This window comes from Paramormyrops kingsleyae, chromosome 2, assembly GCF_048594095.1.
Source record: "Paramormyrops kingsleyae isolate MSU_618 chromosome 2, PKINGS_0.4, whole genome shotgun sequence".
Classification (NCBI taxonomy): domain Eukaryota; kingdom Metazoa; phylum Chordata; class Actinopteri; order Osteoglossiformes; family Mormyridae; genus Paramormyrops; species Paramormyrops kingsleyae.
Window position 1 is genome coordinate 9,052,337 of NC_132798.1, and position 15,995 is coordinate 9,068,331.

General features: G+C 43.9%; 1 protein-coding gene across 3 annotated transcripts; it reads left to right on the plus strand.

Moving 5' to 3' along the window:
- Positions 1-1,290: 1,290 nt before the first annotated feature.
- On the plus strand, positions 1,291-5,591 carry nrarpb (NOTCH regulated ankyrin repeat protein b). Of its 3 annotated transcripts, none has more exons than XM_072704950.1 (3): positions 1,291-1,858; positions 2,093-2,213; positions 2,342-5,591. In XM_072704950.1, exon 3 carries the CDS (start codon positions 2,815-2,817, stop codon positions 3,151-3,153), a length of 339 nt encoding a protein of 112 aa, XP_072561051.1. In that variant the 5' UTR covers positions 1,291-1,858; positions 2,093-2,213; positions 2,342-2,814; the 3' UTR covers positions 3,154-5,591. The 3 variants fall into 3 exon arrangements, with proteins under 3 accessions (XP_072561051.1, XP_072561055.1, XP_072561050.1); XM_072704954.1 differs by lacking the exon at positions 1,291-1,858 and having other exon boundaries at positions 1,934-2,213; positions 2,342-2,407; positions 2,517-5,591; XM_072704949.1 differs by lacking the exon at positions 1,291-1,858 and having other exon boundaries at positions 1,934-2,213.
- Positions 5,592-15,995: the final 10,404 nt, after the last annotated feature.

Genomic DNA, 15,995 nt, shown 5'->3' on the forward strand with positions numbered 1-15,995 from the left:
CATAATGACTAATACTGCATGTCAATGTTTCCAACATTGTTTTCCACTGGACGTTAAATCGATATTATTAGTAAATGAGAAACACTAGCTAATATGCATAATATATTTTAAATGTGTGACATGCACTTCCAGTGCTTAAACGTTTAATAAAGCTACAAATTTCCCTAAGTAACAAAATATCCTTGGGTAATTGTTTCGCGCGTGTCCTAGCAATCTCTTTTTAAATACCTTGACGAAATTTCCTCGTCTGGACAACAAACGTTGCCCAACTTTAACAGTACAGCAGCCTTGGGTGTTTTTTTTAACTATGTTATTTGATCTCCCTCATTCTCTGTGCTGAGAAGAAAAGCTCCACTGTTTCCCACGCTCCTAAAACACATGGTAATGAATTGAGTTCCGAAATCCCGCCCATCTACAGTGACATCACAATACTCCACCCCCCACCCCCCACCCCCCACGACCTGTCAGGCTCCTCCCACCAACAGGTCAGGCGCCAAGACGTCTTAACTACATTGACCTACATGTAATAAACCAAGGGAGAAAAAATATCGTCGTTTGGGTATTTCTGTAGAATTCAGTTTAATATGTTATCACTTAGCTTCCTTGCACCAAACAAATTCATATTCAGACATAATTGGTCTTATTTTTCTTCCCCATATTTATATAAGATAGTTTTATTATAACAAATGTAGCCTGATTAAAATTTTAGTAGTAGTAGAATGTGGACTTTAAATAAAGTAGGCCTATTCAAGTGCGATTAATGGGCTGAGTTTCTATTATGTGCTGTTTGTTTCTAAAATCTTAATGTTAAAGTGTGACTTCCTCATATAAACGTGGAATATTACACCATCAAAAAGATCAAGATAATATGTACATTTATGTGATTAAAATACATCGTTTACTTCAGAATAGCCTATATAATTAAAACGTATTGTAGATACAGCACGACAGCTGAGAGAAATAACACGGAAAACAACTATTTGTGCGCTAAAAATGTTAAGGAAAAGTATCGTAACAAACATTTATCTATATTACTTATGTGAAACTCCCGCTTGTGACGTGCAACAAACTAGTACACCGTTTGTCGCAATTATTTTCAGTAAGCTCGGTCGTTTATGGCGCAATGGCAAATGGCTCCACAACATGTATGACTTCGCACGCCGTGCATCTGCGTCCACGCCAGCAGACGGCAATGCGGAGGTGCATCAGTCCGGTTCCCACGGTGCTGGTGCATTGCGTGTTTCACAGCCTGCGCCTAAATTCACTTGCACAGGAAATGGTGCACAGAACTTTCTCATTTGAAGTACTGCTGTCATTAAACAAATGGGAAGACCGCAATAAACACTAAAACGAGCATGTCAAATGTGGGTTTTTGAAGTAGTGAATTAAGAAAAATAAGTTTTCAACTAGATGTTTTCAACTAGATGACACGGGCATTTAACAAAAGAAGATAACCTGCAAGCACGGATGTTTTGAAAGCAAGAGTTTTATTTCCCAAGAGGTATCCTGGAGTACAAATGCTGTACATTTTCGCATCCCGAGGAAACGTTGCATTTCCTTCGTTATAAATTCAATAGTCTGAAGTACTCTATGCTTTAAAGGAAACCGAAATAAAATCAGAAAATCCGGGGACTGATAGCTCTAATCATGTAACATTTAAACCCAGTGAGCAGTTTTATCATTAAAATCAACCAAGAACGCAAACTGTACAAAGATATTTAAACCGAAGCTGACTAACTTTTGTTGGGTTTCGCTCAGCTAATTGACAGCCAGTTATTTTAAATGCCAGAGTCATTTCAAATAGCCTACATCCAGACAGTCATGATGGAAAACTTCTGTAAGATATGAACGAGTGAAGGTAAGGAACATACGATTTTTTCAGATCGTTCTAATATGTGTGTATTCGCATATTCATAAGCTATACAAACGGTATCGCATTTGTTTCATTTTTTCCTGATTGGACATACACGCATGCCTTTGTACAGTCCCAAGTTTATGGACCCTCCCAAAATATCCCCAACAGCCTATTAAGCGCTTTGGTCTCCGCCCCTGACCCAGAATTTTTTGGCGTTTCATTGTTATGCAAATACAGAATAAGTAAAATAGCTGCCTCAACGCGCTCAAGGGAAAGAACAGACTGTCTGCGCAAAGCAGTGCGCGCACGTAGCTAGGATTTCCACTGCACCTCACCACTACCGGTCCAAGCGATACAGGCGAGTATATAAATAATCTATAGCAGCGGCTACATAGTGAAAAAAACAATGATAAGGAGGTTTGACTTAAAAAAGATCTCACGCAAATGTCGTTCAGTGAGCTGACTTGAAATGACTTTGTTTCGCAGCCACCCTTACAGGACGGACTGCAGTGGCTCTTCAGGGGAATCAAGAAAAGAGGTGCCGATCAAGAGGTAAATGTTACAAGAAGAGCACATGCCATCGGTCAGTTAATCGAAGAGTTTTGGAGGACCTCTCTTTCGTACAGCTGATAGAGGAATACACTCTGTTTAACCTGTACAGTAAAACCGGCGCTGCTACTTCGTTTGAAGAGAGGGGAAGTGAAGACTGCAAAAGATAAGACTACAGTTAAATATTTATCTGTATTTCTGGATTTCTCGCCTTCAGAACTAAAATCTCGCCATCCATTTGCCTGTTTTTATTATTTAGGTTCTAGTTGGGATATATGTTTTAATTACAGTTTACCTGGTAGGTATTAACCCAAGCTGATCGCGTTTTGAATAATTTCTGGGCCGAGGCTAAAGCCCGCAATCTTGTATAGAGAAAGGGTCACCCATCCAATTCGTACTCCTTTAAAACCATGAGCCAGGCGGACGTATCGACTTGCTCCGCGCCGCAGAGAGTCTTCCAAGAGGCGGTGAAGAAGGGCAACACAAAAGAGCTGCACTCGCTCCTGCAGAACATGACAAACTGCGAATTCAACGTCAACTCTTTCGGCCCGGAGGGACAGACCGCGCTCCATCAGTCGGTTATTGACGGGAATCTTGAACTGGTCAAACTGTTGGTGAAGTTCGGGGCCGATATCCGTTTAGCCAACAGGGACGGCTGGAGTGCCTTACACATCGCCGCGTTTGGAGGACATCAAGACATAGTGTTGTACCTCATCACCAAGGCGAAATACTCATCGGGCGCACGGTGATCCTCCTGTGCTGTCAGGTAAACGCCGAGAACCGAACCTGCAGACCAGCCTTTCAGTTTACTCACTTGTGCCAAAGTTAAAAAAGCACATTTTTCCATTTTTTTTTCTTTGCAAAGGGGCTGGGAATGTTTGGTCAGAGCGATCTTGCCACAAGCCATTTTCCTGTATTAAATCTGAAACAACACTGTCGTTCCGTCGGTACTTTATAAAGCATTTTCCCTGTTGGGGGTGAATTATTCATACTTTGGAAGTGCTCGCTTAGACGCTGATGTGCAGAAACCCCAAAAGCCCACGTCCTCGCTGCCAAGCCACTTTTAAGACTGCGCCATCTGGCTTGATGTTCAGTTAAAAAAAAGTTATTCTCATTTACAGTCTGCTTTCTGTCAATTACACCGCTTTTTATTTCAATGACAAATGTTACATACTCAGCCAGTATCTCAATGGGAAGAGTTGAACAAGAGAATCAGGTCCACCTATTTCGTTGGATTACTCATTATTCTATACGCAGTCACAGTAATCGTCTGTTTTGTGTCATTTCTTTTCGTCCCGTAGAAAACTAAGAACACTACCTAAATTAAACTCATTTGTTTTCAAGTAGTTAGGCGGTACCGAAGGATCCGCATAACTACCCAGTTTGTAGCTAATAGGGGAATAGATCATTTTAAATGTTTCCCCATGCTTTTTAAACAATAGGCCTACGTGTATTATACACGGTGTATACGTGCAGTCGGTGTCTTTCTAAGTTTCCATGGATGGTTTCCAATGGGTTCTCTGATGCTTAAAGCCGCTTGTTATCCCGTAAATGTTGTCCCGTGAGGAGACGCCATTAAGCATTCGGAGCATGCATCTGTGTTTGGATCCCTTTGCCAGCTACCTCGACTGTGCAGTATCCAGTTGTCCAACTGCATATCCTTCACAGTCTTTACAACACATCAGCTTTGATGACACTTCAGGATAAGCTTGGGTTGCACGACATTTCAATGTATTATTACTCACCTTGAGCAAGAGTGTATTTCGTCATACCAGTTGATATATGGACATCACTATCAGTTTCACCAAGAGCGTTTTATTTAGCTTCTATTCGATGTTTTTCTTTTCCACAGTAGAAAACCAAACTCTTGTGTGTGTGGATAAGAAATTGTTTCCATTTTTTTTCTGTACGAAGGCATGCTGATGGAATGAAAATGTTGGTTTTCTGAAACCCAGGGCAATTCCAGGTCACCGTAACATCTAATGCTGATTCCAGAGAGAAACATTGTCTATATTTTATGCCTTAAGAAGGGAGGAGTGCTTGCACAAGAATATTAAAATGGCCCCAGTGGCTGTTAAACTACAGGAGCGAAAGTAAAGGAACAGTTACTACTGAGCAGGACTTCTTATTGTAACTATTACATTATTATTGTTATTTCGCGGGATTACAGGATAATTTACATTACTCATGCAAATCTGCTGCGTTTTTTAAATCACGAAATGCCTAATGATGTGTATTTCTATGCTGCTCGTTCAGAACTTTTTTTTTTTTTTTTTGCGTTTGTTGTCATGTTTTTATGTTTGGATTGAAAAGCTAACAGACCCCAGACGTGAACAAGGGGTCAGGTGGTCGTTGGACGAAAAGATCTATCGGGAGGCCGAGGGCCGTAGCGTAGTTCTGATCTGATTGGCTAGCCGGCAATAGGGAGGCCACGCCAACGCCGATGGCCAGCGCAGACCCAAGCAAAAACACAAGTGATGGAATATTGTCGGAAAGTAGATTGGAGATAAATAATAAAAATTTATATATATATGCATTGCTTGTGGTAAACTTGATCATTTTATTTTTTTAATATTGCACTGTTGACTGTGATGTTAGTTGTTGGTGTCACACCAACATTTTATTTTTTTTCTGAATAGAAAAAAGGAACACAAATACTATTGTATAAAAATTCCAGGATCAATTGTTTTTGTTAATGTGCTACTTCGTAAAACGTAATGTTTGCGAAGACGTTCGTGTATCTTTAATCAGCTGTTATACATTATATATGACGTCATATAAATATAATGGTTGAACAATTAATGAGCACTTTTTGTGAAGTGCTGTCCCCCGTTGTTATTAAAGGGAGACTATATATCTGATGGTAAGATCATTGTAACGAAGAGTTGCATGATGCACAACTGTTTTACTTGACTGTGTCATAACATTTATGACATAAGAGTAAAATGAGTAGGTTTAATTAATTGAGAAGTGCTGAAGTGTCTTTTTTTCCTGAAACAAAAGATTGCAAATGAGACATGCAGTGATGGTCTTGTGTGCTATGGATGTTCTGATATGTCTGCTCGTTTGTTTGTTGTTTTATTTGTATTGTTAAAAATGTAACACTGTGATGATATGTGGAGCGATACCATGTGCTGTAATTTTGTACGTTTGTATACAAGTCAGTAAAAAGAAAAAAAAAATCAAACTTGTACTGAGTGTATTCTTCTCCTCCTCCCCACCTCTTCTTCTTGAGTTGCTAGGAAACAATGATTATGGGCTGGGTATGGACCTGCAGTGGAAAGCCTTACAGATCAGAATTCTGTTCCCTCTCCTTGGTATGAGCCTTTCTCAGAGCCACAAATCCTGTCTTAGTTCCCTTTTATCATGTACAATTTTGACACTTGACCAATAAAAGAAACATTTTTAATTACTCTTTTATATTTTCCCCAAGTTACAATACCTTGTAGCCTGCAAAAAATACCTCTTATTATCTCTTATGTGTATTTAAATATGTATGATATTCACAACCCATATGTGGTGAATTTCCAAAACCTGCATACACACGGAAAGGTATTAATAGACTATGACTGCTTTCATCTCACATGCTGTCTTTATTTTCTTTGATGGATATCTGTTGTCACAACAAACCCCCAAGTTGACATAGATGGGGCTGGATCAAGTCTGTGTTTCTGTTTTATTGTAAATGTTATGCTTTACATGCATCATTCTCACTCTTTGCCCACTATTTCTTACTGTTTACTTTAGTAACGATGCCACAGACCTGTAGTAACAAATGGAAAGTGGTTCATATTCTCAACATGCAATCTCAGTCAAGTCTGCTGAATAGAGGCATACTGAATGTACTCATAATAAATATGGGCCTCTACAGCCCTTGAGAAGGTTCACTATGTGTCAATGGTCACTCAACACATTTAACCAGCCTATTAAAGTGAAAAAGATGTGAAGTCACTATAGACTAAAGGTTATCCATTCCTTCATGGATCACTCATGGTACAGTGATGGAATAGATTGAATTCAAAGAATGACTGAGGGTGTACAAAGGGATTGTTAAGAAATGCCATCTGACATATGTCATATAGGCATGAATTTGCATTTCCCAGTATACATAAAATAGTAATGTGGAACATAGCCAAGAAATCTCCAAAACCGTAGAATAATTAAAATAAGCTTCATTCCCATGTTGATACACCAACCAATAGTTTATGTAACTTAAGAAATCAGTTGTAGGTCATGTTTAGTCACTTTAGACTTCTCAAGTGAACTTTGACCTCATTTTCCTTACTTGATAATGAGACGACCTTACACATATGATTAGTAAAATCCACAACTGCACGCAAATTTCTGCTTCTTTACAGGGACAGTCTCTGTCTGTCATTTCCAGGAGGATGATCTCCTTTGCGGTAACAGTGTGCACGACCCCGTACAAAGGGAATAGAAGTCCCTATCAAAGGGGATTTTACCTTAAACTATGTCTCCTTTTTATTCACTCTTCTTGGTGTTACATGCAGTTCCTTGTTAAGGCAGTTTACATCATTGTATCAGATACTGGCCAACTGAATCATGCAACGATCACAGCATTACTACAGAGTAACACATCCAGTTCTTACATGAACTCCACCGTCCTCGTCCACTGTCCTGTCCTGTTTCTTTTTATTATTTGTTATTGAAATGTGGCCACCTTCATCGACTTCATCACCGTTAGGACTGAACAAGGCCTATGGCAATTGTCATCTGGTCCGTTTTACAGCATTATTCTCCCGAATAGTACATTACGATAAGCATAACTGAAGTGTTAGTTCAGATAGTTGTTACAAAACGAACTGATATAGATCTTTTCCCAGTATTTGTTGACTGATAGAATGTAACAAGAATTAGAATGGCTCAAAAGCAAGAGCAATACTGTATCACATTATAGTGAATACAGAGAAAGTCATCTAGGTTATTCAATTGTCAGTATATTTGAAAGGTCATGGACTCATGGGCTGATATGTGAGCACAGAGCTCCTGGGTCAGAGAATGGTTTTGACGGTTTTTGGGTTTTGTTTGCACTGAAACCTACCTACTCTGTTAGCTGGCAGGATAGTTGGGGGCCAGTTATGTGAATTTACCCCTGCAAACGGCTTCAGGATGTTGCATAATAGCATCTTTACTTATTCATGTAAAGTATAAGGCGCAAGCTCCCTATTGTGTAATACTGCAGACCAGATGGATAATATGGCAGCAACTGTCAACAGTGAAACGGCCATGTGCCTCATATTTCAGTTATTTATTGTACAAGATATATTTCGCATGACCTGCAAGCAAGGACACTCCTTAAGTAAAATGCATTACAGCAATCCAGGAAGTTCTTGGTTTACACCGCAGATTAAAATAACAAAATAGCAGAGGACTCTGTAGGCGAGAGATGTAAAACTTCATTTCTCCAGGTCCGCTTAGGTGAAACTTCTTAGAGTAGTTTAGGAAGCTCTTGATTCACGACATGGATTTAGATGGGGACACGGGGACAGACATCCTAATTAAGCAGTGACTGTTCGGGCTGTCATATCTTTGATTAGAATGGTAAGTCAGTCGTCGTCAACCTGCACATGCTCATTGCACTACATGCTGAGATTGAACAGGACTTGGCGCTCAGTGTAGAGGATAGTGGGTCATTAAAGGAAAGAAGGACAAAGACAGCCTTTGTTTTCCCATTTTTCTTTTCAGTTCTTGTCTGTTTATTTTTTGCTGTAATTCTTCTATTGACATGTTTTGTAAACGTCTAATTTTTATAAAGGATTTATGTCAATTCTGAACACAAAAATAATGGTCTGCACACAAAATGATTAATGTCACTAGTGTACTGTAGGAAACAAATGAGTAAACACTGAGGAAATAATCATAACAAATTAATTTTAAGTCTTGTGTCTTGGGCTATCAGCAGACACCACAAGGGGAGCTTAAAGCTCATATTAACTGGTTTTGAAACTGAAAATGAAAACCGAACTACAGCTTACAAGCTCAAAGCTCTGTGTAGAGACTGACAGGCGGCCTTGTGAATATGGAAATATGGACGGAAAGGTATCATGGCAATTAAGGCAATTAAGGCACTGGTGTCATTTAGGCAATTTACAGTATGCATTTGTATATTTTTTATGTTAGTTGAAATGCAAATGATCCACAGCATCTGTCAAGGTCAGTATGTTGAGACATAATTAATGCATATTGATTATGATGCATTGACCTTGTGCCCACATGGCTGTGGGGGTAATGAGCGTTGACATTTATTAAATATGGCAGTGGCTTTTGAACTCCAGACAGTGTCTGGTGCCGGTTCACGCTGTAGGCAGGATGAGTAAAACGCGAGCTGTGAAACTCAGCTGTCTAAGGGCTGGATTCTGAGAATTCAGGCACGTAGGTGTTAGCGCCATTCGGCCGAGGCAAAGATTAAGGTGGACCGCGATTGGAGGCGGAGTGGAGTCGACGTCGGGCCCGTTTGCCCTCAAAGGTGGCAGGTTCCCAGCGTCTCTGGGAATCTCTGACCGCGACACACAGATCCGTAAGGCCTGCACGGGGAGACAGAGAGAGTGACAGAGGGAGAGACACAGAGAGGGGGAAAGAGAGACAGGTGGCCGGGCCGGTCTTTTCTTGCCCTCTGCTCCTGCTTTCTTTCATTCTTTCACTCCATTCTACATTCTGCAGCTCAATCACTGGCTCATTCTTCTATCCCGTCCTCCTTTGTCCATGCTGCTCAGCTCGCTGTAGGCCTATTCATACCCCAGACGGCCTGCCATTGACTGGAGCCCCAGCAGCGCTCCCCCCTCTCCCCCCCCCGCCACAATACCACCCCGTCTCACCCCGCCCCTCTCACGCACTCGGCAGCTGGTATGCTAATGAGCACAGAAGCAGGCGAGTGAGAGGAACAGAGAGAGGAAGGGGTAGCTCGAGTCGGGGGGTCCAACTTTCACAACTCAATGGTCTATCGGGGGCCCAGAGCAATGGACCTGTTGCACAAAAGGAGAAGCAACCCCCCCCCCCCCCCCCGAAAAAAACCCCTTTACCCACATCCCACCTCCCCTCTTGCTTGACCTCTTCTTTCTCATTCAAATCTATTTTACACCCAGAATTTAAAAAAGGATGGGAGGGGGGTAGTTGCAGACTTCACAGAGGTGTGTAAAGTAACCCCGGTCCTGGGCTCAAGGCCTGGGAAGAGGCACCATGTGGCCCAGCCTGGTGTGGGGGGGGGGGGGGGGGGCATTTGTGGGAATGTGGGCTCTTCCTGCTCATGCCTTTACAGTCTGGGAACTGACACCTGCCAGGGAGTGCCCCCCTCCCCCCCGCCTAAATACCCAGACAAACGCATCTACCAATACATAGAAAGATATATGTGTGCACATGCTAATTTACATCTGAACGAGGGCACGGCCACACATAGGTGCACACACAAAAAAGCTAAACGCTAGTCCATGCGCACGCATACATTCAGGAGATGAAGATGCAAGGCAGGCTCTGGCAGCCAGCGATCCTGGGTAGTTTCTTCCTGTCTGCACTTATTTTACAGTCATGTGACATGCAGGAGGCAGACTCATCATAAGAATGGCCGAAGGAGGAAGAGGGAGAGAAGGATGAGTGAGGTTAAGGGGATAGGAAAAAGTGCAGTTGGGAATTGGGGGGTGGGGGCGAAGAGGTGGGGGCGTGAGAGTGAGGTGGGGGTCAGGGGCCGCAGCCTGACAGTCGAAGGGGCCCCGTCTACCCAAGTCAGCCCAGGCTGTGTGACCCTCCGACGCACAGGGACTGCAAGCCTGGTGGGACATCTGCTTGCCGACAGCGAGGGTGCGGGACGGCCCATATGGAGGGCCTGCACCCCCACCCACGCCCCCCCACCCAGCTACCTCCATTCCTGCCACATTGCTGCACATTGTGTCCTGCTGCCAATGCCTTTGTGTATGCAGCTCCCTCAGCGCACGGCTCCAGCACTGACCCCTGCAGGTGGGAGGCGGAAGGTCACGGCGCAACAGGTGATGGAGCCACGAGCCCGCAGGCGTGGCTGCCGCAGTCTGCAGGTGGGCAGTGCCACGAAAGGGCATGAGGGGGGCAGAATGGAGGAGAGAGACCGAAAGTTCCAGGGCAACCGGCTCAAACTCCAAACTCTTCAAACTGGTTTTTGCTTCTGGGTGTTTACATCATGGGGACTGTAGATCTCTGGAGTGAGGTGTAAACTGTGAGGTGTAAATTAGCATTTCAAGTCCCTCATGATGGTATGACTTTCTACTTTCAGTTTCACACACACCCAATTCAACAGGTGCAAAACAACCGTTATATTTTTAAATAACAATCAAACCAGCATGGCTACTTCCCCTGACAACCCTAGCTGTGTGTGTGTGTATCATAACAGATTATTCATTTTGAGCATTATAGGGCATTAGAGGAAACAGAGGACATCTGGCCACTAACCAGCTGAATTTAACTGCAATGAAATAATAATAAAGACTTTGATAATGACAAAGAAGTAGCAGATATATAACCAGGTTTTAGTATCACTATGGTAAAGAGTCATATAAAACACAAAATATATTACTGGCCATCACTGGACATCGATTAATACGCATGAAACACTGATATGACACCAAGTAACCTGTATATGGGATTTTGCATTAAAACTATAGGTAGATGCAAAAGAGAGAAAAATGACAGAGAAAGGTAATAAGAAAATTTAACTTGGGGTGTATGAAATAGAAAAGAGGCAGCATAGAATGTACACTGTGCCATATAACACTGGTCATAAATGGAGGTAACAGACAGGGGATGGTTATGGTGATTTCATGTAGGATTAGGGCATAAGGCTGCGAGAGAACAGAGCGTTTATCACTGGGAAGGAGGCACTGTGTGCTCATTCAGACAGCGAATGGCTCTGAAGCGACACTTAGCTCTGTGAAAGCAGGCCAGCATGGGTGATACCACACAGCACACGGAGGGCTGCTGGTGCTGGTGCGAGTGGCGTGGAAAGAGGAGCTAGCCTTCAGGTAGCAGGTACTTTAGCAGATGCTTTGGATAAAAGCGACGTGCATTTGAGAAAGCAGACTCAGCCCCTCACTGGAGCGACTGGGATTACAGATGTTGCTCTAGGGCCTAACTGTGAAATCACTCAGCCCCTAGCCAGAAAATATTTCCCGCAGCGTCCAGCAGCAATACGTATCCGTCCTTCTCGGTAAATTTTGCCAACTGGGAGTGTTGAACCAAATTTCAAGGGGGATTTAAATTCAGAATTTTACTACCTGGCTACGTGCCCACTGCCTACTACAGGATATGACCCAGCGACCTTCCGTTCATCGGCAGAGGGGCCTAAACCACGGGGCCGGCCCCTAACACAACACTCACTGTTTGGGACTCAAACCCAGGTCGACACTATACAAAGCAAGACACTATTGGATTTGAATAATGGTGTAATGGTTCTCAAACCCAGAACAAAACCACAATACAAATGTTCACGACTCGTCTTCTGGAACTGCAATACCGCCCCCCCCCCCCCCCCCCAACCCTGACCCACTGTGGGTGCAGCCTGTTCAGCTCTAATTACATTACTAATGTTACAAAACTAATTTTTCATCTTACAATTAACATTATTACACATGTAAAATTATTCTTCTACTTAAAGTTAGAGCAAGCTGAATATTTTACACATTACATCTATTGTCTTCCAACTGTGTCACATGACAATTTCGGTCCAATCACGGTCGGGTGATCACGCCAAGAGCTAGGCTAGCTTCATTAGCTCATGATGCAGGATAATTTCCCTGAGACTGATAATATCCCCTGGGCACATTCAAGTCAGCGGTAGGGGAACATTTTAGTAATCCAGTGCAGTATAGGGATGGCAGTCGAGTAGTATAAAAAATGCACACCATTTGCTGTGCTTCAAGAACTTCCCCAACTGGCAGGCAACACTTAAAATATGCATGCACATATCAGAAGATACAAGACAAAAGACTAACAGAACCCAGATCCCATTTATTTTATTCACCACCCACCCCAAACAACAGCAAAACAAAACCAAAAAGCCAAGGTATGAACTAAATTGTGGCTCAAAATCGAAATCTTAAACGAACTGTGAATTTGAAGAATTGTTACGCCCTTAGATTTGAACCAACAACCTTCTGCAAACAGAACAGTTGAGCAATTCCTGAGATAGCAATAAAGGTATGAGAAAGATCATACCAGCTACCGGTAAATACATCCAGTACTATTCCTTATGAACACTCAGCAGAGGTTGTTGGTTGGTTCTGACCGCTCAAGGTTTCATCTCACTCACACGGTAGGTCTCTGGGACCCAAATCGCTTGAATGGAGACCACCAAAAAATGAACGTATTTCGCAGGAATGTGCTGCTCAGGGTGAAATGACGGGCCCAAGGATCCTTCTGCGATGGGAAAGGGGAAATAACCTTCCGAGAATGTTCTCGTAAACACAGACTGTTTGCTGGGACGGCACCGGGACCGCAAACGTAAGATAACGCGGGGGCTCGCCGAAACGGGGCTGCCATCCGGGAGAGAAAAAACAGCTGTGTGCATCCCCAAGGGGGCCCGCGGGGCCACGGCCAGAACGAGCAAGGCTTCCCGGAGCGGGCCGTCTGCGCAGAAGCCTGCAGCCCAAGAGAGACCCATCAGAAAGGGCAGGCCTGTGAATCCGATCGAAGCCATCCCTGTAATCTCTGTATCTCCCTTGCAACAGCTGGAAAACACATCAGCAGCCATGAGGGGGTTTCACAGAGGGGTAGAATAAGATTCTTCAAGTTTCCTCTTCTCAGTGAACTGAACATAGCACATCGATGGAAAATAAGGCACATTTGTTGGCACCTAAAAACATACGAGCTCATACAAACTAGGTTACACAGGCTACAGAAATAAATAGCTAGCTACATAAATAACAGCAATAACAACTGGCCCTGCTATTTAAATTGGACGTAAAATATAGTAGCATCAGGTGTATGAAAGCAGAACTGGGCCTGATGGTTGAGCAGACTGAAACTACACACAAATATACAGTGAGATGCAGTGATGAGTAATATTAATGTCACTCCAGTTGAGGAGATTGGTCAGCGGTCTCCATCAGCAGTGAAGCATGCATTGGTCAGAGACCTGACCCGGCTCCTGGCGAAATACATGAAGATGAATCCCACGTTGCAGAGGTGACAGGTCAAGCCTGATTGTGGTGGTTTTATCTGGGCTACACGCTTGTGTGAGACGTCGTCGTTCCCCACAGCGCCGCGTAAAGATGCGGATCTCCAGGTCCTCCAGGGGGCGGTCCGGAGACCCGCGGCCGGGGCGAAGGAGCGCAGGGGTGCGATTTGGACAGAGCGTATATGTGGAAGGCGGTGTGGGTGTGTTTGGAGAGTAATTATGGAGAATAAAAGGCCAGTTGTACAGAGTGAAGCTCGAGGTTTGAAGTGTGAGAGGCGCTTTTCTGTTTGGCTGGGCACTCTGAAAGAGCCTATTCAGGAAAAGCTCACTAGAGGCTCTCATTCTCTACATTGTCACCCCCCCCACCCCCCACAACTCTCTGGAACTCCAGGTGGGGGGGGGGGACGCTGCTAGCGTGGTATACTGTGCAGGCGAGATCTGGGCGAAAGTGGAGATTTTGGGTTGGGGAGGAGCAAATGAGGGCAACAGGGAACTATGTAGGAATTGAAAAGGTTGGGGATTGTAACAAGGGGGAGGGGGGGGCAGTTGGCGGTGACAGCATGCACACGGCCCCCACCCATAGATGACGCCCGATACGGTCTGGCATTGTCAGGGTGGCACATGACCTGCAGGTTGCTGCCGTTGCAGGGAGAGTCTCCCCGGGACCCGACTTAGAGGAGCAGCTGTCTGGAAATGCAAAGCAGAGTGATAACTGACAGAGACGGTTCCAGCTCATTTAATTAGCTAAACAGGCTGCGGCTCCTTGAAGTGAAAACACAGGCAAATAAAACAGTCTCGGGAGAAGCGGAGGAAATTATCTCGGGCCCTCTCATTGGAGGTTCCCCAACTGCCATTTGTCAGACTGCCGATTTCGAAATAACTTCCACAGACACAGTACACAACAAAAAGCAGTTATGTGATTTCCGATCACTCCGCTAATTTATCATACAGATCATACGTGTCAAATAAATCAAATGCCTCTTCAGGGGGGAGGGGTCTTATTTAGGGAGAACTTCGCTAATCTGTCTTGTAAAGACTAATATATGCGTAATAACGTGGCAAAATGGCACAATACAATTAAAAGCCTTAACGTCTATGCTGACACTGATAATAATTAATTCAATCAAGTGCTCTCCAAAAAGGAACTTTAGAAGAACACCCAGTTGTGTAGTTTGGGGGCAAATTGCTGGAAGTAAGCTTTGTAAGCCCAGTGCTCTGCCAAGGTAGTGCCCATGTACAGTGACGAGCCCTTTCAGAACCACAGCTGGTAGGAACAGGCCTTGTGATGCACTGCCAATACGTACGGCACCCGTTCTACACACCATCCTTCCCTCCCTGCATTTCGCTTTGCGCCGCTGTGTCAATCCGCTTAACTTTGCGACACGAAGCCCTGCGTCTACGTGATCGCACACACGGCGAGGTGTCTGTGTCTGTGCTTCTCCCAAGGGCGTAGATTTGGGTATGGACGGTAGGGACACGTATATACCAAAATTGTTGTAGTACTGTGATTCTTTAGCGGGGGGGTCGGACCTGATTTGGTCCTTACCAGACGTGCGCCACTGGGTTCTCCCATTTTCCCATCCAGTCATTCTCCGCTCCGCACTGCAGGAATGCTGCAGGATTCCTGATGCTTCAGTCCGGATTTGTTTGACACATTCTCTCCACCCCCATCCACCTAAATGCAGGTAATAACCTGCTATTTAACCGCTGCCCTAATTACCGCAAATGCACCAGCCTTTGTAATTTGTTTTCCTCACTTTCACATAATCAAAATGGGGAAAATCCTCTTAGCAAAGCAAGCGAATCATCTGCCTACTGCGCTCCTTGTTTTGGCTTATTTTCTGTTTGCGTTGCATTGGGAACGTAATCTATCAAGAGCATCTAACCCACATAAACTCACACAGGGTGTTCAGTTTAAAAAAAAAAACTGCTGTCACAACACAACACTATGAAACAAAGGAAGCGTTGAAGCGCAAATGCATGCACAGAAATGCACAGTGAGGCGTCAGATAAAACAAGCATGTTAAAGACAATAAAAGTCGTATTAGATTTCCTGGACTAACGCTGTAGGTAATGCCTCTAGCAATGAGCATCATTGCCTTCTGATGGATTGATTGCGATAGAGTCATAACCGAAAAGAGAAACCTACTTCGGCATGACCCAAAATCATACCAACCCACGGGCAGGGAAGCGGAGTATGTGAGCACACAGGTAAAGGGTTTTTGCAGTCGAGCCACACTGCCCTCTCCAGGCCAAAATGTTCATGAACAAGTAATAATTTATTTTCATACCCAAATATACGGGATAGAGCCATCCGTTTAACATAAATACCCACTGAGTGTGAACGTACACCCAGGGTAGGATGCCAGCCCATAGCATAAATTCAGAGGCCAAATTCATCTAAGCTGCACGTCTCCGAGCTGCAAAAGTAACTCA

Bases quoted from the DNA above. Each gene is read 5' to 3' on its own strand.
- nrarpb (XM_072704950.1), top strand. From the start codon at position 2,815: ATGAGCCAGGCGGACGTATCGACTTGCTCCGCGCCGCAGAGAGTCTTC.